The following is a 24,076-nucleotide window of genomic DNA, read 5'->3' as shown; positions in this document are numbered from 1 at the left end:
TACATTAACATTAAACTAAGTACACAGTTTGGCCCTATATTTTGGTAAGAAAAATTATTTACAGTGAATAATATTCACATAATCACCACTGAAAGAATCCAGAAACAATGTGTTTTTCAAAGCTCCATTTCATCTTCCAGTTTATCAGTGCTGAAACTATGTGAACAGTATGAATGTTTTGGAAACATTTCAAATCTTTGAATGTTTTCACTGGAACTCTTAAAAAACCAATTAATTTTAAGAAGTTCTATGTTTTCTTCACCAGATCTCTCTTAGTTCTTATATTTCAGCAGGGACTTCACAACAGTTTATACTTGCACACAAACTGTGCAACATTATCCAGTACAACCAACGTATAGTTTTTACACTTTTCTCTTAGAAGTGAAGCTCCATCTGTCATCTGTTCCCAGTAAAAGACCGCATGATCTGCTATCTCCACTGTATCTGCCAAATAGGACAAGCTAATTGTAAAGAATTGAGATTTCCAGCACTGGAGATTGTCAACGACTGACTCCACGAAGGACATTCTGGTGACAGCAAGAATAAGCAAGCAAATAAGAGAGTTCACTATAAATCTGCGTGAAAAGACCGAGGGAATCTTGAATTTAAGAGTGTTGTTTTCCTGAGGCAAGGAAAGTTTGTCCACATCAACTAGTTTTATTCCATTCCACTGGCTGGTATCAAAGCTCTTCATTGTAGGGCTGATGTCCACACTGGAACAAGGTAAAGGGGTTTCTTTGAGCACCTTGATTTTTTCCCTGAACTCCTGCATCTGTTGCAGAAATATAATGGGTTCAGACACATCTTTGAAGGCCTCCGCGATGTTAAAAGCCATCCGTTGCTCTTGCAGAATTGTTTTCAGTTTATTGATTTCCGGGTCATAGGCCTGCATCACTGCAAGCTTCATGGTCTCAAAGTCAGAGAGAATCTCATTTCGTTTCTGCTCCAGTGTGTGCTGCAGCTTCTCAAAGAACTCCTTCACTTTGTCAGAATCTTTGGTCAGCATCTGCAGAGCTTTCCTCTTACTGGTTTCTAAGGTATCCAGCCGCGAGAGGGCATCTCCACAACGCCAAGTTTCAAAGCCCTGAAACAGGGTTTCAAAAGCCCGCTTCTCCTGGGAATAAGCTTCTTCAATAGAACAGAAAACGTGCTTTGTGTGGTCACCACGGGTGGCACATACCCCACAGATCAGCTGCATGTCTGTCCGGCAAAAAATGTTAAGGGGTTGCCCGCTGTGAACTTTGCACACAGGCATTTTCGGAGTTACTTTGATTTTGTTATACTTCTCCACGATACCTTTCAGGGAATAGTTGACTTGCAAGCTGTTGACTCCAGTAACAGGAGTTTCCTTCCTGCACGTGGGGCACTTGAAAGGGGATGGCCTCCAAAGCACATTCCTCACGTTTCCCTCAAGAATTCCTTCCAGACACTTTCTGCAGAAGTTGTGTGAACAGGGCAGGACACGAGGATCATCAAACAGGCTACAGCAAATGGGACAGGTGAGATCTTCCTCTAGGAGCTCCATCATATCCTAGGAAAGAGAAGAAAGATGGTAATGGAACTTACAAAATTTATTTCTCCTCCAGGAAAACCACGCAAAAACCGACCTCCATCTGAGACATGGCTCAGTGAGAAAAGGATCTACTTTTTTCTCCCATATCCTTAAGACAGAGCCTCAGCTGGGTTTTTGCAGCCAGTCCAGTTACCTGTGGTATCTGGCCACCAGATGGCAGGCATAAGAACGGCTCATTGTTCAGGCAGAACCATTTTTGGACTCCAGGAGAAATCCTGGAAAAGAATGCTTGCCAAACTCAGCAAGGACTCTGAATGAAAATAACTCATATACTCATAATAACAGTTCAAGACTTGCATCTTTCCTCACTGATGCAATACGCAGAAACTGGATTTTCACAAAGGATACCCAGCCAATACGCCCTACTAAGACTCGATTACTCTCTACTTCCTCAACTCATCCAAAGCTTACACCTTCAAACCCCATGCCCCACTACTCTAAGAAGGTGACTGAAACAGACCAGCTTCAGAATTGCTTCAGCTACAGAATACATGATGTGGCTCTTTACTCTACCTGCAAAGCCAAAGCTGAGTTACCACTCACCTAAGAAGTTAGCTTTTCTCTTGCTCCTGCAATATTTTTAAATAACCAAGTGAACGTGTTATTGTTGAGCTATTCAGCACAAAGTTAAAGTTTCTCTTCCACTCTCTTCCTTCTGCTAAAAAGAATGGGATGATGGGAAGATGATGATTTTGCCCCTATACTCTTGAGCGTTCCTCTTTATGAATAGCTCTCTCTCTCCAACTTGTGCTCACAGCTTTCAGCCACAGTAGCAGCACAAAGATCAGTTTTGCTCATGTGTCAACAGGATAATAACTACAAAACTAAAATGACAGTTCTCCATCTTTTAGTAAATGGAAATTCACAGTGCAGAAAGTATTTGCTCCATCTCCTTTACTGGGGAGGATTTTACTTCTTAGTTAGGGAGCTGGAAAAGCAGCTTTGCATGCCTGACAGCGAGGACAGCAAACCACTGCAGAAAATGCTTACTACAACACGTTCCATCAAAATTGCAGGACAAACATTGAAGACTTTCATGCTCCTAAAAATACAGAAAACATACACAAAAAGGTTTCATGATCCAAATAAAACTGTCCTGTTGCATTCCAACCCCACTTATCCAATCAAATAATTATGCTTTATAAATATAACTGAATTTCAAAACCATTGTATGACATCATTAAAAACCTCGGATTTTAAAAAAAGAAACGGGCAAGTCTACAAGCTTTTTTTTCCCCCTCTTACAACACCAGTAACACCAAACCAAAAATACTGAAAACTTGTATGCCTGCTTGGGACAGCTGAACTTCTGTCTTCTTTAGGACATTCATTTCAGAGCGTAAGTTGCCTGTGGATTGAAACATCCCTTTGTATTAGCAACTTGGTATTTGTGTGAAGAACTACAGCAACATTTCAACCTCTCCATTGGGAATTTCTCTGTGTAACTTCTCATCCAGGTTTGGACGGCCCTGGAATTCCCCGCTCGTAGCACACAGACCAAATGGCACAGCGGTTCCTTCCTTCACCTGGGCTACATAAACTCTCTGGGTAGAAACCCAGCAGATGTCACCCATCAGAAAGAGCAACTTGCAAAGTTTTATCATTAGGAAGAAGAATGGCAAAACAAATCAAACCATAAAATGCAAAAACAACCACAGCAGCTTTTTCCCACGCTCCAGAGAGAAATTCATTTAGCATGCTTCTCAGCACAGAAGTTGGGTTTATCAGCCAGCAGCAGGCTGAAAGCAAAACCAGAATTTCACCAAGCTTCAAGCAAAACAAAAAGATAGCTCTTGAATTGCAAGTTTCCCGCAATGGCGTGTAAGTATTCTAAATAAAACTTGGCCGAGTCAGGCTGCACTTCCACAAGCAGTTGAGCTCATCAGGAGAGGTCTGGTCTCCCTTCCTTCACAAGCACTCCGGTCCTTGTCAGGACCTCCTACGAGCAATTCCACCAGCCTTCTGTCAGGCTGGTGTGTTGAATCAGCCCAAAAAAGGGTCCCACGCAGAAAAAGGCAGGAGGAAGGGAGATGGGAGCTCCCGCTCCCAGCAGCAACAACCTTAACTCTGCTCGCCCCACCGAGAGGAACCGCAAGCTAATGGAGGGTCAGCGCAGACATTTTAACGCGGAATGATTGACCCCTGGGTGCAGTAGGTATCCCGGCAGCCAAAAAGAGCTGAGGGAAGTGGCCCGTGCTTTAAACCTGTTATTTCAGGGCCAAAGTTGTTGTTTTTTTTTTTTTCCCGGGAACACCAGGTAGATCCAACACGTTCAGCCTTCAGAAAGCTAGAAAGGCCTGCAGAAATAAGCAATTCTGCCTCAGTGCAGTTACCAGCCCCAGGAATACCGTTTCGCTGACAGGGCTGGACGATCCGCCGGGCGCAGGGAGCACCGCCAAACCCCTTCTCCTGCGCTCCCCTCCTTCTCCCTCCGCCCCGGGACAGGTTCCCTCGCTCCTTCGCCTTACAAACACCCTCCCGCCCGGGGAGGGGGTGGGGGTGGGGGTAGGGGGGGGATCCCCGACACCCGCCTGAACCATGGCGTTCCCGCCGGGCCCGGCCCTGCTCCCCGGCCTGCCCTCCTCCGGGCACCGCTTCTCGGGGAGGAGGGCGGCCCTCGCCCCCGCAAACGATAACCGGGCAGCGGGGTTAACGCGGGAGGGAAGAGGGCTGCGAGCCAAACCACCGGCGACGGCCGCGGCCTTCCCTCGCCCAGCCGGGCCTGCCCCTCCGGGCCCCGCGCCCACGCCGACCACCGGTCCCCGTCCCCGTCCCCCGCTCCGTTACTCACCATCCCCGGCCGGGGACCGCGGAGAGGGCAGGCGGAGGGAGCGGGGTTTGCCTCGGCCGGCCCCAGCCGCCGCCGCCCCCCCGCCCCGCTCCGGGGCCCGGCTCCCTTCCCGCCTCACCTCGGCGGCGCGATCCCGAAGGCCGCCGCCATCCGCCCGGCGCCTTCCTCGCTTCGTCCAGAGAAACCCCCCCCCCTCCCCTGCCCCGAGTCGGGAGCTGCTGCCCGCCGTCCCGGACCGGACCGGGTCGGGGGGGGGGGGGGGGGTGAACCCACCCACCTTGGCCGGCGGCCGCCGATCCGGCCCCTTGCGGCTTCTTCCTCCTCCTGCTCGGCCCCGGCAGCGGCGAGAAAAAGCCCCCCCCTGGGGCTGTCCGGAGGGAGGGAAGGGGCGGCCCGGCAGGCCGGTGGATTCCGCTTAGTCCGAGGCCGGTGGCCGAGCTGTGCGGCCCCCCCCCGCCCCGGGCAGGCAGGCAGGCAGGCAGGCAGGCTGGCTGTTCCGCCGCCGAGATACTGTCTGTTGTTGATTAACTCTGCGAAATTGGGACTCGGGGAGCGCAGCGCGCAGGCTGCGCAGCCCAGCGAGGAGCAGCTGCCGGCTGGCGATGCCCGCCGAGCGTCTTCCACCTCCTGAAGGCACTCGTGAAGAAAAAAGAACGTCATTTTAGGCAGATGACAGCCTTACGTGCTTCGTAAAAGGAGGGAGACGCGTCCCTGTTTGCTTTAACGCGCTGGCCGTACCGTTTCCTACGGGTGAATCTCTTGGGGAGTAACGCGGCCTGTCGAACCTACGCAGGTCTCCCCCAATAACACCGACTAGTCCCGGGGAGACAGAGCAGGGGGGATCCCGCGTCCACCTGGGAGGACCCTCCGGTTACAGGACTACGAAACTGCGGCTGGAAGTGCTGAGACTGCGGAGAACCTTTGCGATCTGTATCTTTTTGGCAGTCCTTCTGTTAGTTCGCAGTCAACATAAGACTTTGTGAAATGCTACATCAAAAGCCGTGCCTAAAACGCACGGTACTCTGCCTCCTGCATCCCTGTCACTCCCCTACTCTTTGCTCACCCCTGCAGTCACGTCGCTCATCGGCACAGGGGAGACGATTCACGTTCGATACTACCGATACTATCCACACAACTAAGGTCACAGGCTAGACTGTACTTCCACCAAATGAAGCTCCCTCAGGCACCTGACATCTTTCTTCCAATTGTTTAAGAATCTGGATTTTAAAAGCCATTCAATAACACGCAGAGGCTGTGCTTCCCCAATTTACTGCAGCCAGAGGAGGAAGAGCTCTCTTCTTCCTCACCTTTCCTCCTGCTGCCTCCACCCGAGGTGGCCTGCCCTCTCAGCTGGACTCAACGGGAACAGTTTGTCCAAGGACAAGTATTTCTGAAAATCCCCTTCAGAGTCCTCACACATTTGGGCATTTCATCCACTACCTACAGGAGAATGGCCCCAGAAAGTAGAGTTGCTGCACAAAAGCAACAAAGACTTTTAGGTGCACTTCAGCATCGTGCTTGTTTCTTCTCAATTGTCCGGCATCTTCTTTGCTGTTTATTAAAAACAAGTAATTCCAGGTAGTTTCTGAAAAGTGATAGCTTAATGCATTCCTCAGCTACCCAAATTGCGTTCAAGTGATATCCCAATGCTTGCACATTTACGTTTTCCAAGTACCCCTTGTCTACGCTTTCCCAACATCAAGAATTTCCCGATTCTACTCATCTTCTCTTTAATTTTATGGTTAAAGATATTAACGACAACATGGCATTTTAGATTCCTCACTCATAATTAAGCTTACATACTTCGCATGTAACTTTTTTCCTGATATATTTTTAGAGTACATTTTATTCTCCATTAATTCTTTGGGCTGGTCCTACTCTGTCTCCTTATAAATGAAGGAGGAGCTGTATGGGCATAAGAGTGGATGCCTGCCTGCCTGGGATATCTCCTCTTCATTAGGACCATCGGAAAATGTTCTTGTCCCTCCTTGCCTGGGCTTTCTTCTCTCAAAGATGAAAGCTTAAACTTCTGGGCAAACACAGCTTGGGATTTCTGTGACAGTGCCCAGCCAGCACCATACTTAAGTGTACCATGGCTGTCCTGAGCGTGATCAAATATAATTCAGGCATTTTACTACTTCTATCTGACTGATAGAACAACTGTTTGCACACATCTTTCATATACTCTATACTCTTTTTACCTCCTTGTTGTTTATAGAGGTTTTTCAATAGCAGTTTGCTTATGAGCTTGCATTCCCACATCTGAGAGCACAGAGTGTCTTCCTGAAGCAGCATCAGAGGCCGTTTGTTGAAGCTTCAGAGAAACATTCTGGCCGATGGAAAAGAGCATTAGTAGATTTGTGGCAATATTTCCCTATCTAATAAGGAAAGAAACCCAAGGGAAATCTAGGCTCAAAGAAGAGGCCTGGCTTGAAGGGAAGTGTTAGTATAAAAGTCACTTACCCATGGGAGGGTTGAAAATACAGGGGTAGGAGTTTGGAAGGAATTATAAAATCATGGCAACTTCCAGCTTTATGGAACAAACACCATGTTTGCTGTAAGACAAAGGGATAGCGCCTACTGTCATCTTTAAACTACAGAGAGAACCCAGATCGTGGATCTTCTACTCAGTGTTAAGACAGCAGATTTCTGAGACTGAAGCTGTATGCTGTGGTTCAGTCAGCGAGCTCAGAGCTGACCGCTACTGTGCCCTCCTCGCCTGTACCAGCTCTGCCAGCCTCGGCAGATGCTTTACCGAGCTGATTCGATCCGCTAAGCCAGCAGAACGTTATTCCCTTGTCTTTGCCAGGTGAGTTTGCTGCTGATTCAATGAGTTAAACCAGTTCGGTGCAAGATTAGACAATCACCAGGTCTAACATCAGAGGAAAAGAGGAACAAGATTTTTCCCTTTCTGTGGAAGCAAGCCATTAATGTGACTCAAGCTGTAACAGCTAATTTTACCCTAAGAGGTAGATTCACGGGGGGTTAAGCCAAGCCGAGACTGTGCTACTGGCAAAAGAGATCATTCCATCCTTTTCCCTTCCCTTAGACATGTTTTCCCGATGCCTCCTCTCCGCTGGCTCCGACATTCATGCGGCCACATGTTAGGCTAGATCCACTTGCCAACAGAGCTGAAAGCTAATCCAGTTTAAAAAAAAAAAAAAGTTTTCAGCAGGATCAATTTTGGCAGCCAGCTGATCCTGCAGCCAAACAATGCCAGGATGAGCTAGCGAGAGGGCCTGTTTCGGTGGCAGCCTGCACACACGTCAGCATAAACCAGAAGTGCCCCCGCAGACCATAATTTCACAAATGCTTCCAGCCAGCTATTGCCGGTGCTGCTGCCAAAAGTAACACAGCCTTGCCCTTCGGCCACACCAGCTGCTCATGCCGGGCCCTAGGCACCCCCTGTGCTGTGCTGGAGAAGATGTCGAACACAAAACTGATTGATAAATGTAGCTGGCATTAAAGCAGCTTTTTTTGGTTTGTTTTTTTTTTCCCCATGTTTGTATTCCCCATCAGTAAGGCTCCTCTGAAGCCATGGTACCAAAGACCTGTCAGATTGTAATTGTCTCCTAGGGTGAAACACCAAGGCAAAGAGGTGAGTTGAAGGCATTTTCCAGTCTTATCCTTGGCTGCAAGTCTGCCTTTTACTTCCCACTGAAGGAGGTTAAGGCTTCACGTCCCGTCGCAGAGGTGTCAGAGCACACACAGAGTACACTCCAGCGTTGGGACAGTGACTTCTTGAAGCACGCTGCTTTATTCAGCTGTGCTGGTGTGAGCATACCCTCAAGTGGAGAGAGACACTCTGAGATGTACGATGTAGTCGCTGTGGGGACCTAAACACGGAAATAAATCTGCAAGAGCTTTGATGCCAATAGCAGCTCGGCAAGAAGATGCTGTAAGATAACACGAATAAAGAAACTATTCAAAACAGCTCCCTGTATCAAACACCTTACTCATGTATAAACGTTTCACAACTATATTGTATCTGACTACGTTTCTTTTCAACAGATACATCTGGACTATATTAAACACTCCAAATGAGGGATCAGAGAAAGCAGTTTCTTGTTATTGTTCCATAAAAGCTACTTTTAATATGCATTGTAGAAATACCAGGCGTTAAAAATCCATGAAGGATCATCAGCGATTGAAATGATCAACTGCTGTTTTGAGGTCTGAATTTCAGAGACTGCCTTGATATCTGCAGTGTCTCCGACAACTATTTTAGCACTACTGAAAAGCTCTGTAGTTTTACATACAGAACTTTGACCCACACGGTTAACTAATATTCAGCACTTTGCCAGATTTTCCTGCGAGGGGAGGGAAATCGATGATGAATTCAGTTATCTCCTTAGCGTAACCCTATTTATTTACAAAGAATGTACAGCCACGTCCCATTTCCTTGCACGCAGAGGAAGCAAATGGGAGGGAGTACTGTGCGGCAGTCCAAGTTTGCTGCTCTAGCCAGGATGCTTGCCCAGAAGAAGCTGTCCCTTGGCTTTTTCTCAGGGCCATGCACCACTGCTTCTCCCACTGTCTGCTGGCTCTCGCGTGGTGTTTCCGGTCCCGGACATGCACACAGGCAAACACAGCTGCAACCAATCTGCGCTCTTGCTGCCGCGTTTGCAAGCAGTCCCTAGAGAAATCTCTCTGACTTTCCCCAAATTAGTGCTTGCTCATAGGAGTTAGCTCATCTTAGCGCTTGGCCTTGTAGCCCTGTGCCGTGGGCAGCGGTTTCTAGTTTTTAGCTATCTTACGCCATAAAAGAACTTGATTGTTCCTTGCCGAACAAAGCATGGCCAGCGTGCCTGTCGGTTTTAATGAGGTTTGTGATTGCCTATAGATCAAAGCTCTGCTCCGGTGAGTTTTGCTTATATTGCATAAAGAGGAAAGGAGAAGTGACCTCCAAAGTAAATAGAACAACGAGGAACAAAATTAATTTTCATATACAATTTCTTCTGCGATTTGGCAAGCATCAGATTAACTGTATAAAACAGAAGACTTCCTACAGAATGTTAATCCTCACAAGAACACATTATAATGAAGATTTCAAAAGTACAAGCACAACCTGTTCTTCATCTGAGACCTTGTCTGTATCATCTTCCAAACCACAGGCCTGACCCTGGGAGTGGAAGGACTGCTTTCAATAAACAAACCTTGATTTTCCAGTCCTGCACCATCATTTACTTCTGTGCAAGTTGCATGGAGAGGTTACTAAATCCATTCCAGCATATTTAATAACTACTTTTTTCATTGGTTTTCACAGGTGTAAATGCCTCCACAAAGCTTGTGGCAGCGGAGAAGCAAGTCCCAGAGGTTTTTACTAGCAGGGCAAAGAGGAATTATTTTTCTGAGAACTGATTAGTCGTGTTGTATTACATGCTGTAACAGCAGGAGAGAGTTCCCCTCTCTCCCATGAATTTGGCGGTATCAGGGAACCTTTCTGAAACATACTTGTCTGCAGCCAGTAGATCTACTTTGCAGGGCAAATGAGACAGTTGTACTTTGTGAATGAAGCTCTGAGCTAAAGAACAAAACAAGTCAATGACCACCATTTTCTTTCAGCAGGATCTCCAAATACGCCTGCATTTGTGAAATGCATGGGACCGGGTCGTTTTCCTGTCCTTCTAACATGGTTCCCAGACAAAATGTATCTGCTGCTACTGTTCGAGGAAATAAAGTTAAAACCCTGTGAGCAACAAACATGTTTAGGCATGCTGAGCATAATTTTGCTTCCAGTGTGGGAGGGTCCTAAATACTTGGCCTCCCCAGTGAAAGAAATGCACATTCAAGAAAGGCAGAAGCTGAATTAACCCTTCATTACCAAGCACAATTATACTTCTAAATATTGGGGCCCAGATCTTCATTTCCTTGGCGCAGTTCTTTGTGCGCTGTGAGAATTTTAGTGTTCCAATATGCTCTAAACAGGCTGACAAGCACATTTACAAATACTGTCCTGCTGGAAATGCTCACCTCATCCTCCAAGAAAGGCATACGAATAAGCCATGTTTCTTACCAGCCGACCAGCTGACTTTTGCCTTACTTCCACCGGACCAGCGTTGTTATCTGCTTGATTTTGTCCGGCGCCGGAGCCTTCACTCGGAGCACAGGGACATGTTTACCGCTGTTCCTGCGCAACCCATTGTGACGTTGAGCTGTCACCAGCCGCTGTCAGGGTGCTCAGCAGCCAGGCTCCGCACCTGGAGGGAGACAGGATGGGCGCAGGCATGAGAGCTGCACTGACCTCCTGCCCGCCGAGCACATAGGCACTGGAGCCAATGTGCTTGGCAACTTTTCCAAGCTGCAGCATGCACTTTACCTTCACGAGTGCTGCAGTCTGCTGGCCTGTAAAACCAGCCTCTCAAGTTAAGAAAGTAGTGGAGCGGGAAACTGGCAGGAAGGCATGGCCAGCCACTGCTCCCCAAAGCCCCATCCCCTTGTGTCCAAACGATTCAGCAATGCTGACTTCATGTGGCGAGATGCGTTTGGATTCCCAGTGCTCATTTTGGGGCAGAAAGGGCTTACTGGGGCACAGAGAAAAAAATGGGATGGGAACTCATTTGGAGGTTGAGTCTCAAAGTTGTTGTTCTTTTTTTTTTAAACTATATTAACATTTGTCATTTAGCATTTACTGTAACAAACCCACAGTGTGTGACAGACAATAAAAATCCCGCAGTGACTTAAATGGGACTAATTATGTGAACAACAAGCTACCAAGGAGAATCATGATGCCCTCCATATGAAATAAATAAACATCAGTTTCCACCTAATATTTACTTCTTAGATGTTCAAGAGTAATCCCATTTGGCATATTTTAAGGAAGTGAGCTCTTGACCCCAAATGTTTATGGGCTGTAACAGTAAGTCAAATAAAAGAAAGGAAGCATATTTAAAAACTGTTCTTAAAATCAGATTGGTTTTAGGGACAATTTTGAGAGAGACAGCGTTTCACCTCATGTTTCAAGTAAAGGGGTAAGCGTGACTGATACAGCCCATCCAGACCAATAAGATAATTCTTGCTATGAAGATTTCTTTTAACAAGGGATTTTGAATATCCGCTTAGCCCCCTACCCTCCCAGGACAGATGATGTTGTACCACATGGGTTACGTTAGTTCCATGATATTATATACTGTAATAGAATGTTAAGGGAGCTTTCTAGGTGAAATGCTACAAAATAAGGCACCAGCTGAAAATCATGAGAAACAACAATTTCATCCCAAATTGGTTTGGAGATAAATAAGCCTTTAAATAGAAGTATTTAAATTATCTGCTGTCTGCAAAACATTTATTGGATATTTTTCTGTAGGTAAATAAGAATGTGAAGTAGGTACACATGGGCTTCTATAGCAATGTTATCACTATTTACTATATATGTTGGAGCCCAGTTTGTGGCCCCCGTTCTGGATGCTGCGTGCTGTAGGGACAGCTCTAGGGCTTTCGCTGAAGAAACACTTGCGTAACCCGAAGGCCACAAGTCAAGCTACAGCTTTTTAAATTACGTGGCATTCTGCCTCTATGAAAGGGACACAAAGCTGGTCCCAAAGTGTGCTTTGCAAAAAGATGGTAAGTGCAATGATAGCACGCAGGCTTTTCACTGTAGCGGTCTTTACAGTTGAGTTCAGCTGGTCCTGAGTAAATCAGGAGAAACACTCTACAAAAGCTTTTGAACAGGTGAGAAAGTACTCTAGAAGCAAGCAGGACTCAAAAAGTTCAGAGTTAAGACTCACTAGCTGGACAGAAGATGAAGAGAAAGAGCAACCCACAGGGAGCAAATGCCATGGAGGCAGGTGGAGAGACCCTGGGCGGGAGCGAACCTTTTGCTTCACGGGCTCCTGTCACTTTGGCTTTTCCAAGAAAGAATTAAAAAAAAGATTGGGGGGAGGGGGGGGGGGAGATAAATGGGGTTCTTATTACTTGGAGCCAGGAATAACTGACCGGTAAATTTCCACAAAGCAGTCCCTTCCCACATGGCCCAGCACTGTGAAGTTTGTCAACATGATACCTACCATCTGCTCATCATGATCAGTGTCCCCTTTTATATATATATATATATATATATGTAGGAGGTATATATATAAAAATTGTCCTGTATATGTGTGTGTATCTATGTATAAATTGCCCTTTGGGTGGCTGCGCGCTGCCGCCTCAAGCCAGCACCGCCTTCAGATGCAGCTCCTCAGCTGCGGAGGGGAAGGAGCAGGTTTCCGGCTGCGCTCGTTTCACTTTAAATTTTCACTTCCCGAGGAAAGACGGGGTTTTAAGCGGGTAGGGGTTGTTTCTGTTTTATTAGACGGTCCTCGATTTCACAAAAACCCCGGGCCCAGCTGCGCCCCTCAGCCCGCCGCCCGCCATGTCCCGCCGCTTCCCGCCATGTCGCGACGGGGCGGCGGCTACCTCCTGCTCGCCAGGGGGCGCTGCCCGCCCCCCCCATCCCTGCTTGCCTCTCTGGCCCCTCCTTGCGTCTGCGCGGCGCGGCGGGGTCCCGCCAGTCATGGCCGCCTCCGTCTTCTGCTGCTTCTCCTGGTGCAGGGATGGCGGCGCCGGCCATATCCCGTTGAAGGAGATGCCGGCGGTGCATCTCGACACGCAGCGTATGGGTAAGGGGGGTGGGCAGGCCTCGTGAAGGGCCGGGGGGTGGGCGACGCGGGTGTCTTCCCGGCGGGAAGGCCGCAGGCCCGGGACTCGGCGGGGTGTGTCCACCCGTGAGGGGGACGGGTGGCCGGGGTTGTCTGTTTGTCGGCGGGAAGCTTGAACTGGAGCCGGTGGGGGTTGTCGGCCGTTTTTAATGCGGTGTAACCGTAACGGCCCGAGGGGGAATGCGCGCCTGCCTTTACAGTTTATCCTCTGGGGGAAGGGCGCTGGGAAAGTGGCTTTTTTGGCTACTTCTTTAGAAGGATTTGGCAGTTTTCAGGGAAAAAAAAAAAAAATCTCAGCCGAAGCTCATCAGCAGAATGAGTAGGTGGGGGTGTGCCACCGTCTGAGGGGGGCTGAAGATCTTGGTCAGGTTAGGCAAGGGATGGTGGTTCAGAGCTGAGGGGGTGAGTTATGGCAGTGAAGACGCAGAAGGATCCAAGCGATAGGGCGTTTCGTCCATCCTGCTGTTTGAGCGTCATCCTTAGGATGAGCTATCCACAAAACCATGCCCGGGCTTTGCTGAGGAGAGAAGTGATCTGGGGCAGCTGCAGCAGAGCCGGGGAAAGAGCTAGGAGGAAAGTAGTGTGGCCAATCCAGGGTCCAGTGCTCAAGCGCAATTATTAGCCCGGTTTTATTCCGTTGTGTCAGTGGACTTCGCCTGTCTCCCACGTTCTTGACCATGACAACAGTGCCTAAAGATGAAGTCTCTACTGGAGAAGGAAAAGGTAGCAGAGGACTTTTTCTCTCTGTATTGGCGGGCATGTTTCTAATAAAAGGATTTTTTCAGAGAATAATTAAACACTTTGCAATTCCATCAAACATTTCTACCCGATGTGCCTTCCCTTCTCTTTGCAGAATGTTTTTCTCCCCTGTATAGAGACAGGGTACAGGGCTTTGGTCTCATAGTGAACCCTTTCTGACTAAATTGTAAGTTACGCTTCTGATGTGGCTGAGCAAAGTTTGTAATCGGCATGGTGTCATAAAATGCAAGAGGTGAAATTAGAGCAGCATATAGATTTTAAGTAAATAAACCCTAGTTGAAAGGTGAACTAGCCTGTAAATGGCCTTCCTTTTCTTACTTCAAAGTGTGGCCCGTCATCATAATTCTCACAGACTAATGAAGCTCTTACTTGGGGCAGAAAGAAAAAAAACTGTTCTGAATGTTCAGGGCTTTTAACGGCTGCTTCCAGACATCTAAAAATATTTTGAAGTTTTGCGGGTTTTTTTCTTCTTGCAGGAACAGATGTTGTCATTGTTAAAAATGGCAGAAGAATATGTGGCACAGGAGGCTGCTTAGCCAATGCACCTTTGCATCAGAACAAGAGCTATTTTGAGTTTAAAATCCAGTCCACAGGTTAGTCAGCAAAAATGTACAACTTTAAACTTGGAAGGTATGTCAGATTGCCCGCTGGTGGTCACATCTCAAATACCGAGCACATGTGTCTTTCTAATTGCATCCTTGAACTTGTGAATATTGGAGAGTTTTATAAGTTGTGTAAAAGGAAATTTCTTTTTTTTTTCTTTTTTTTTCTTTTTTTTCTTTTTTTTCTTTTTTTTCTTTTTTTCTTTTTTTTTCTTTTTTTTTCTTTTTTTTCTTTTTTTTTCTTTTTTTTCTTTTTTTCTTTTTTCTTTTTTCTTTTTTTTTCTTTTTTCTTTTTTTTCTTTTTTTTTCTTTTTTTCTTTTTTTTTCTTTTTTCTTTTTTTTTCTTTTTTCTTTTTTTTTCTTTTTTCTTTTTTTTTCTTTTTTTTTCTTTTTTTTTCTTTTTTTTTCTTTTTTTTTCTTTTTTTTTCTTTTTTTTTCTTTTTTTTTCTTTTTTTTTCTTTTTTTTTCTTTTTTTTTCTTTTTTTTTCTTTTTTTTTCTTTTTTTTTTTTATTGTGGCTCTGAAATACTAAAAAGAATGGTAAGTATATTACTAAAGGGGTGGAAATACTAAAACACCATATTGTTTTGTGTGCTGTTGTATGCATGTTTTTCAGTTAGCATATTTTAGAAATGTTTTTCGTAAATAAATACTTATGACCACATAAAACACTGTAGCTATGAAGTATTTTTATTTTTTAAATAGTGCTGTTTATCCAGCAATATTTGTAGCTATATATCTACTTTCATTTGCTTTTAACACGCACTGTGTTTGCCCAAGCAAGGGTAACACTCCTTGTGCTACACTTTGCTCTTCAAATCAAATGTGCAGCACTTATTCTGACACCGCCTTGTCAAGAGGAGCCTTTCAGCACCCTGTTTCTTTATTTGTTTTGCACAGATCTAATGCAAGACAGCGGAAAGTGAATGAAATTTGGAAGCATTATGCTTTTACTAATATGGTCAGCTTCACTAGTACAGAGTGCGCTTCAGGCTTGCCTGTATTCTAACATTAAAAATCAGCCTGTATTTTTAAAAACAACAGACACTGTGAAAATGAAGCTGTTCTTTCCCTAAGTGTATAGGGGGAGGGAAGAAGAAGGGAAGTGTTAGTCCAGAGACAGGCCTTACGATACCAGCTGGAGCTTGAACCTGGCGCTTTTTGGGTAAGGGTTGTTTGCGTTCCGTTGGATTGGAGTGCAGGCAGCATGAACACAAATCTGTCCAAAACACCTTGCAGTCAAACCAGTTGTTTAGTTTTAAAGTACATGTAAAGCCCAGATCAGTCTTAACTTGGCAATTTTAGTGTCCTTTCTGCTGGGGGAAGAATCCACTGCAGCTGTTGTTCATATATGGTCATTATTCACACAGATACGGTATCCATGTTCTTATACTTAAGAAACACAGGAAATAAACTTTCCTGGTCCCTCTGAGCTGTGTCTTAATCTATTCCTGTGCCCCAAGGCAGGAGAATTGTAGATCACTTATAACTTTTGATTCCTAGAAGTGTCCTTGCACAGTCTACTAGGGGTCATCTATGGGATCACCCTGACTATTGGAAAGTTTTCTGAATCTGAATCTTGTTCACACTCTTGTCCTTTTCATTCTGGGCATGTAAGTATTAGAATACCTTGTTCAGCAGTTCTGTCTTTTGAAACTAATTTTCCTATATTTTTGCCTCATTTTAGTCTTCTGTAGATTAAAGAGTACCAGGTTGGGTTTTTTTCATTGTCTCCTTAGAGATGATGGTTTTACACTTTTAATTGGTTTTGTTTCTTCTAGAATATCTCTAATTGACCTAATTTGTCTTGAGGTATGATGCTTAAAATGGATGCTCTGCTCCAGCTGCAGTAGCAGTAGACGTCCTTCATCTGCTGTACATACAGTATGTCTGCTTTATACATGCCATACATCCAGAAGTTTTTCACAATAGGGCACAGACTCATGCTCCGCTTGTAGTCTGTGGTAACCCCCAAATTATATTCTATGAACTGGTTGCCAAGCCACTATTGTATTTGTGCCACTTACTATTCCTACTTACCTGCTGTTCTTCGTAACTCAGAAAAAGCAAATGCATTTTCCTTATTTCAGACCTTTTAACCAATTTGTCAGGATCATTTAAAACTTGAGGGGCCTCTGAAGAGCTTGCAGTCCTGTCAGGTTGGTATTGGCAGCACATTTAATAAGCACATTGTCACGTTATCCAAGTCATTGATGTGAAATATGGAACAGTATCTGTCCTTGTGCATGCAATGCAAAACCTCAAACCCCACAAGTCATCTTTTTGGATTTGACAGGGTGCTACTGATGAGTAGTCCTGGACAGTTTTCTAACCAGTTATGCATTCATATTGCTGTAACTGCTGTACCAAATCAAGCTCTATCATATTTACAGTTTCTTCTTTTTCCCTAAGACTCGTCTAACCCACTGGAAAAGGAAATTGTGTTGTTCACAAATCCATGCTAGTTGGATTTATTTTTTACATCCTCTTACAGTCTCAGAGTTTGTTTTTAATATTTTTCTGGGAATAAAAGTTAAGCTAAGTGGTTACAATTCTCTGGATCCTTCTTTTTCAGGATAAATGCTGTTTATCTTCAGTCTCTTGTGACTGTACTGGGTCTGGCCAGGATGGAGTTAATTGTCTTCATAGCAGCTCCTGTGGTGCTGTGTTTTAGATTTGTGACCAAAACAATACTGATAACACACTAATGTTTTAGCTGTTGCTGAGCAGTGTTGGCACGGCATCAAGGCCTTCTCTGTTTCTCACTCTACCCCTCCAGTGAATAAGATTGGGGGTGCACAAGAGGTTGGGAGGGGATGCAAGCAGGCGTATGACCTGAACTAACTAAAGAGATATTCCATGCCACATAATGTGACACTCGGCAGCAAAAGGGAGAGGAGGGGATTGAGGGATGTTAGACATCTTTTGCTTGGGAATTGGCTGGGCAGCGGTCTACCCGTGGGAGGTGGTGAGCGATTGCCATTGCATCACTTTGTTTTGTTTTGTTTTCTTTCTTTCTTCCACTTCTCCTTTGTGTATTAAACAATTTTTATCTTTACCCGCAAGTTTTCTTGGTTTTACTCTTTCTGTCCTCTTCCTCCATCCCACTGGGGCCTGTGGGGCAAGTGATTGAGTGGCTGGATGGTGCTTAGCTGCCTGCCAGGGCTAATCCACAGTAGTCCTGGTATTTCCAAGAGATATTTACTGGTAGTACCGCCATAGCACTAGTTAAAAACACATTCTTCATGCTGTCCTGCTTCAGTCGGATAGTTTTCAAAATAATGATTCTTTTTTTCTTACCATGTTAATGTCACATTTTAGGGATTTGGGGTATTGGAGTTGCAACCCAGAAAGCAAACTTGAATCAAATTCCACTTGGTCGAGATGTCCATAGCCTGGTGATGAGAAATGATGGAGCTCTCTACTATAACAATGAGGAGAAAAACAGACTACCGGCAAACAGCCTTCCTCAGGAGGGCGATGTGGTGGTGAGTTTCTTAAGGCTTCTTTAATTCCCCAGGTGTTCCCAGATCCCTCTTATTTACAGCGCTATGGTCAGACTGACTGTTTCAGTCAAATTTTTCAGCTTGCATCTCCCAGTTTGGAAAGTGCTGATACAAACTCCCGTTGTGTTTAAACGGATCAGCAGCCTGGATATCAGTGGACTTTATTCTCAGCATTTATGTGTTTCTGAATGAGGGACAGGATTTGCTAGTGTTTGAAAAGGAGCCTCTAATGCTCTGCTGCAGTCTGGTTGCAGTATCTACCTGACGGATAACTTCCATCACAAGGATCCTCTTGTTTGAGATGGGACCTTCCTGAACAAATAATGTGCTGAAATGCATTACATAGCTGTGTACCATGCCCAGCTGAACTCAGGATCCTGTAGCGAATTGGCTAATGATTAGAAAGACAAAGCTGAGCAGAGACAGGTCCTGGGTGTTAAATTAATTGTATTTTTAGCCAAACTTTTGTAGGGAAGGAGGGATAATAAGGGGGGGGTAATGCTATCTGGGAAAATGATTAAGGATGAGAGCAAATAGAGAATCTTAAGATTTTTTTTTTTTTTTGTCCCTTACTATTACAGGTTTCTCAAAACATCTTTAAGTGACTTTGAACAAAGGGTTGTGTTTTATTGCTGTCATTTTCTCAATATCTTCTTAGAGATTTATTTTCAAAAATACATGGGAGCAGTGCAATGAAATTTAGACCATTTATCACCACTACTTTTTCTTGCTGGGTAACCTTGCCTCTATATAGCAATGATTAGAAATTTCATCTTTAGAAGCCCCAAACTTCTAAGGTTAATGCCTCCATCCTTTACTCTCAGATACTATATTATTCTTTTCATCCCGTTCTGAAATTGTTTTTTTGGAGGGTTGCAGACTGTTTCAGGGTTTCGTCAACCTATGTAGTCTGAACAGCTTCAGCTAAACACAAAAAAGTGGCTCATGTGTTACTGCTAACTCCCCAGTTCTCATAAATTTCAATTTATTTTCTTCTGTCACGAAAATAGATTTCTGAAGTACTGAATGACAATGCAAATTGTCACACTTAGCCATACCAAAATGGAGAAAAATCATTTAGCTAACAAATAAGTAATTTATTACCTTGTTAGTGTTTGCTTTCTGCTCTGTGGTCAGCATATTTATAGCGTTGTGTATGAAACCACGGTCTGTTGCTGCTAGCAGAGTAAATGAGCTGAGAGAGGTTTCCATATGGAAGTATGGACAGATAAACTTAATTCATAGCATCACTCTTTAATAAAGTTATTTCCATGAGGAGATATAAACAAGAAGACTGCAAACTGCTTAACATTCACAATCATTGAAAATTTTGTGTTTCTTTAACATGGTGAAGAATAATTTGGAAATTTGTTTTGTAAACTTAGTAAGATGCAGTGTGCAGTACTGTGGTGCATCCAAATTGAATGAGCATTAAGGAATCCTGAGTATTTGAAAATACAAATGTTAATGGTCATTTATTAACTTCTAGTGCTTTGCAGGAATATTTCAAGTGAGGTTTTCTAGGATGCTGCGGTTTGCATAATGGTGTTAAAATTTGCCTGTGGCTGGGAAAGCTAAATTAAGTAGCAATCATATGTGTATAAACTTGTTGATTTTTATTAATTTTCTGTACTTTGTAGGGCATTACATATGACCATGTAGAATTAAATGTATATTTAAATGGGAAGAACATGCATTGTCCAGCTTCAGGAATCCGAGGGACTGTCTATCCAGTGGTCTATGGTAAGTCAGAGGTTTTCAAACTGTTTCACAGTATGGACAATATTTTTGTACCAAGTCTGTCTCGTGAGCTATGCATGCTTCTTCTCACTTAAATGGAACACACATCAATCACTTATTTTTGGCAACTACAACAATAAATTGCATGAAAATACAAACCTAGGAAAATATGAAAGTGTATTTTCACCTCATTTTTAATGCTGCTTAAGAGCTAGGAAAAAAAGCACCACTTACTGGCTACTGACAGTGTCCACATTCAACAAGCTGGGGAGTTACTGCACTCGGTCTAAAAATCGCCAGGTAAAAAACAACTGTGAAGCAGATGAAAAAAGGAAAAACAACAAATTTGAACTAATGTAGGCTTGTGGGCTAATCTGATTTATCTCTGAAGCTTAGTATTTATGCCTGTTAATTTCACATACTTCATAAATGCATTCGGTGTTAAATATGAATAGATGCTGAATTGCTGTTTGTATTTTCTTATGGAAGTAATAACTTTAATGTATTACTAGTACAGCTGCTTGCTGTATAATGGTACAGCTCTTTGCTGCTATACCAAATTGATGCTCAGTTTTGAAACTCATCAATTGGTGAGCGAATTGTGGTAGCTGTTTCACCAGCAACCATCAATACAACCCAGCAGTCTTGAACAAGAAACAAATACTGTATCCAGTTAATCCCTGCATAGGCAGCTTAAGAAAGAATTTATGAATTATGGAGGCTGGAGTTTGGCCAAGACATGTGTTAACAGTTTACTCTTCCAGAACTTGGCGGTGGTTTTATAGTTCCCAAGTAGTCAGAATTCTGTTTTAACATCTCATCTGAAAGGCAGCACTTCCCCTAGCTCAGTGCAGAATCAGCGCTATACTCTGGGTTGGCTTGTCACTTACAGCAAATGATAACTGCTCATCAGATTCCCTGTATTACACCTACAGCCATCTCCAGTTTATCTTTATTCCTGTGTGAGCTTCATCGAAGTAGTAGCCTCTTTGAAAATGACTTTGCTCTTGAGATACCATTAGCTATGTGACATGGATAATTTTTTCATTTCATGGTTGGTTCCTAATAAACTGTTGGCATGTTCCCATTTATATCTTGATACACTGGTAATATTGAATTTTATGAACAGGAAGAAAATACTCTAGATGTGTTGTAGAGCCTTTGAAGTCTGTAAATGTAGCTGACAAACATCTTTCCAAGCTATTAAGAGTGGAAATTGTTTTATATGGTCATTTTGTGATGGGTTCTTAAGCCACATGATGGCGCTGCTAAAATGCTGTGGCAGACATCAGGTGCCCTGCAGCACTGCGGGATCTCCTTGTGCAAAAAGCTTCATGAGCAGCAGGAGAGGAGTTGCGGTGTGATAGTTGATTGTTGCATCTTCCCTGTATTTTGGAAATGGTGTTACAAAGCGTGAAGAATGCAGGTTGCCTTCAGAAAACATTTGGTGGCATGTTAGCCTACTGTAAATCAACTTTTTCTCCGACTAAAGAAGGTCCGTGCCTGGGGAGTGCAGTGACCTTTTATTGCCAGGCTCTTTTATCTTCCACAAGTGGGCATAATTTCATCGTAATTATCATGTCTCCTACATATAGCTGTAACAAATGAAGTCTGAAAATTGCTTTTGTGTGGTTTTACTTGGTATAAACTTTTAACAATACATGTCCTTAATTTAATGTGAACTTCTAGTCATGTGAAAGGATTTGACCATAGAGAAGAGAGTTTCTTAAGCATTTACCCTATCCATAATTCAGACTACAACTACAGATATCTTTTTCAATCTTTTTAAGAGAAACAGGATAGAGCAGGCAAACACAGTGTCAGGCTTGAAAATGTAAAACAGAGAAATGGCCTTAAAGGTTGTTACCTACAGCAGCTGTACCTCAGGTACTTTTGTGGAAGTGAGATGCAAACACTGCATAAGTACTACAGAACTGTACAAATATACTAATAGGAGTTTTAACTGAGCCTAGGAGGGAAAAATTACTACCTTGGCTCTGAGATATCTAAACTCCAAACCAAAATATGGAGTTGAAGCTTTTCGGGTTTGATCTAATGTTGCTAGTGTACCAGGTTCGTCTTGGAAGAAGTTGTCTTTGAAAGAGATCTTGCTTTTCTGACTGGTTGGGTATTTCAGTTTGCTAATGCAATACGTGAAAGCTTTGCTCTGAAAATCCTCAGCAGTTTCTTTTTTATATTCTACATTGAAGGTAGTAGCAAAGGGTCCAAAACTGGGAGAGGTATTGTAAAAAACCATTAACTTCCAACTTCAAGAAGCAGTCAGAGAAGCTCTCTTTGGATCATGTGCTAAAACAGATGGTCTGACACCAACCATTGCAGACATCTGAAACCTTGTAAACCTCCAGAAAAATCATTGCAGACAGCTGACACTCCAGCAGAATTAGGAAGTGGACAGAAAAATACACAGCTGAGGAGGTGACAGCCCTGCAATATGTATCTGGTAGTGTCCTTAGCCTGTAGATTTCTGGAGAAATAGAGTAGAAAATTTGGAGGGAATTGCCTGAGGCCCTGCTAACACTCCCAGTGAAATTGGAGGTAGCATTCTCATTGACTTCACCAGGGACCATTACCGACTAAACCAAACAGCAGAAGAGAGAGATGATTTGCACTCCTCAGGTATGTCTGTAGGGCTTTGGCAAATCTGTTGAAGAGATTTCTTTTAATTGTGTTGTATATATGTAGTGGATGTATTGGAGAATATTCTTCATGGTCTGAGCATAGTATATAATCTAGTAAGATGGTGTAATAGAGGATCAAACTGTAAGCGTTCCTTCTCTAATTCCTTCTGTTTCTTTCTGTTCTGCAGTTGATGACAGTGCCATTCTGGATTGTCAGTTCAGTGAATTTTATCATACACCTCCACCAGGGTTTGAAAAGATCCTCTTTGAGCAGCAAATCTTCTGAATGTCTTCATACCGAAAATTTGCACCCTGCACTGTTACAAAAGCTTTGTCATCTTAAAGAAAGCTTCACTTTACTTTTAGGAAACATATCTGTATTTTTAGTAAGTACTTGTGGCTGTCGTCTGCAGAGTTAATATGTTAACTGCAACACCAGGTAACTGTGTTGCAAATATGAGATTCCTAGCAGTGTTTTGTGGTTGAAAATGAATGTTTTGGGACAGGGTTTTTCTCTGATTTGTACTTGATGCGTAAGGAGACTAAGGGACTTTATTGTCATCAGTATTACATTCAGTATTTTGAATAAACTGGAGCCCTGTAAACCAAATAGTTCTTATGCATATGATAGCTATGGAGATGGATAGTTCTGATGATTTTGTTCCCCAACTTTTTTCACACAGAAGTTATGTACTTTGTTTAAAGGAAGCACTGTGTTTCTAGTCTGTCATTTGGAGTTGCGGTGTCCCAGTTGTGCACAATGACTAATAACACGATGGCATAACTAGCAGCTAGATAATTTTTTTTTTTTTTGCAAGGTATAATTTAATCCATTCCCTCAGTCTTAGACAGGCAAATATAACTTTATCTAATTCTTCTAGCTTTTCATTTGCTTTTATTGTGACAAATAATAGGACAATTTCTAGTAATACTTTTTTGTTGAACCTTAAAAAGTAAACCTGAACGCTACCTGTGTTTTTGAGGACCACCATGGTGTGTTACTCTGGTAGGAGAGTGAGTACAGATCAAGCCAGGTGAAGGGTGTGAGATGTTATGGTGAAGCCTTGCATCTAAACTGTAAATTAGATTATTCTTTTATGGAATAGCATATTTAATTTCTTTGTGAATCATTTATAAATGATTAATGGCTAAGACATTGTTCTAAAATGTGATGCCCTTGAATATAAATTGTGAAATGCTTTTTTCCCCTTATTGTCATATTTAATATACTTCCTAGAAGAATTTTTATTGTAAAGAAAATCTTCATACTGGATGTCTGGTTTTTGGTTTTGGCTCTTCCTGGGTTAATGCATTTGCATAAATGAATGATTTTATTTAAATATTTTTAGAAATTACCTGATTCTGAAATTTTCAAATACAAACAGCTTTCTCAAAGCCTTTCACCTTATGATTTTCTGCATCTGTCTTTTCATTCTGAGTGGCCCATGTTTTCCTTCCCTTTAGCCTGGCTATCACATGACAGTGTTGGGTAGAACTTTTCAACCTGAAAGGAATGATGCCCTTGTCAGCATTCTGGTATAAAGCTGGGGAGATTAGAGTGCAGTTTTATCATCTCCCCTTGAAATCTGCTCTGCTTTGCTGTGGGCAGATCCGTAATCTAAGTTAAACAAAACATTTGTATGTTTCGTTTCAGTTTCCCCAGCAGATGTTTTGAGCAGTTTCCCCAGTAGACATGGGAGCAGCTGTCCCTGCTAGGGCAGAGGCTTCTGCGGTGAGTTGACCCTGGCTGGACGCTGGTGCCCCCCAAAGCCGCTCTGTCACTGCCCTCCTCAGCTGGACAGGGGAGAGAAAATAGAACAGAAGGCTTGTG

General features: G+C 43.6%; 2 protein-coding genes across 5 annotated transcripts; one reads left to right on the top strand and one right to left on the bottom strand.

Moving 5' to 3' along the window:
• Positions 1–110: 110 nt before the first annotated feature.
• TRIM13 (tripartite motif containing 13) lies at positions 111–10,610 on the bottom strand. Of its 4 annotated transcripts, none has more exons than XM_052786168.1 (2): positions 10,381–10,610; positions 111–1,531 (listed from the first exon to the last, which is right to left on the bottom strand). In XM_052786168.1, exon 2 carries the CDS (start codon positions 1,526–1,528, stop codon positions 299–301), a length of 1,230 nt encoding a protein of 409 aa, XP_052642128.1. In that variant the 5' UTR covers positions 1,529–1,531; positions 10,381–10,610; the 3' UTR covers positions 111–298. The 4 variants fall into 4 exon arrangements, with proteins under 4 accessions (XP_052642128.1, XP_052642126.1, XP_052642127.1 ...); XM_052786166.1 differs by lacking the exon at positions 10,381–10,610 and adding an exon at positions 4,642–4,790; XM_052786167.1 differs by lacking the exon at positions 10,381–10,610 and adding an exon at positions 4,483–4,552.
• A 2,200-nt stretch (positions 10,611–12,810) lies between these two features.
• Positions 12,811–23,653, top strand: SPRYD7 (SPRY domain containing 7). The gene is made up of 5 exons (XM_052786163.1): positions 12,811–12,961; positions 14,236–14,352; positions 17,682–17,848; positions 19,507–19,609; positions 22,434–23,653. Exons 1-5 carry the CDS (start codon positions 12,856–12,858, stop codon positions 22,529–22,531), a joined length of 591 nt encoding a protein of 196 aa, XP_052642123.1. The 5' UTR covers positions 12,811–12,855; the 3' UTR covers positions 22,532–23,653.
• The last annotated feature ends 423 nt before the right edge of the window (positions 23,654–24,076 follow it).

The sequence above is a fragment of the Harpia harpyja genome, chromosome 4 (genome assembly GCF_026419915.1).
Source record: "Harpia harpyja isolate bHarHar1 chromosome 4, bHarHar1 primary haplotype, whole genome shotgun sequence".
In the NCBI taxonomy this organism is placed as follows: Eukaryota; Metazoa; Chordata; class Aves; order Accipitriformes; family Accipitridae; genus Harpia; species Harpia harpyja.
The sequence above is the reverse complement of the archived record's forward strand: the minus strand, read 5'-3'. Positions and strand labels throughout refer to the sequence as shown.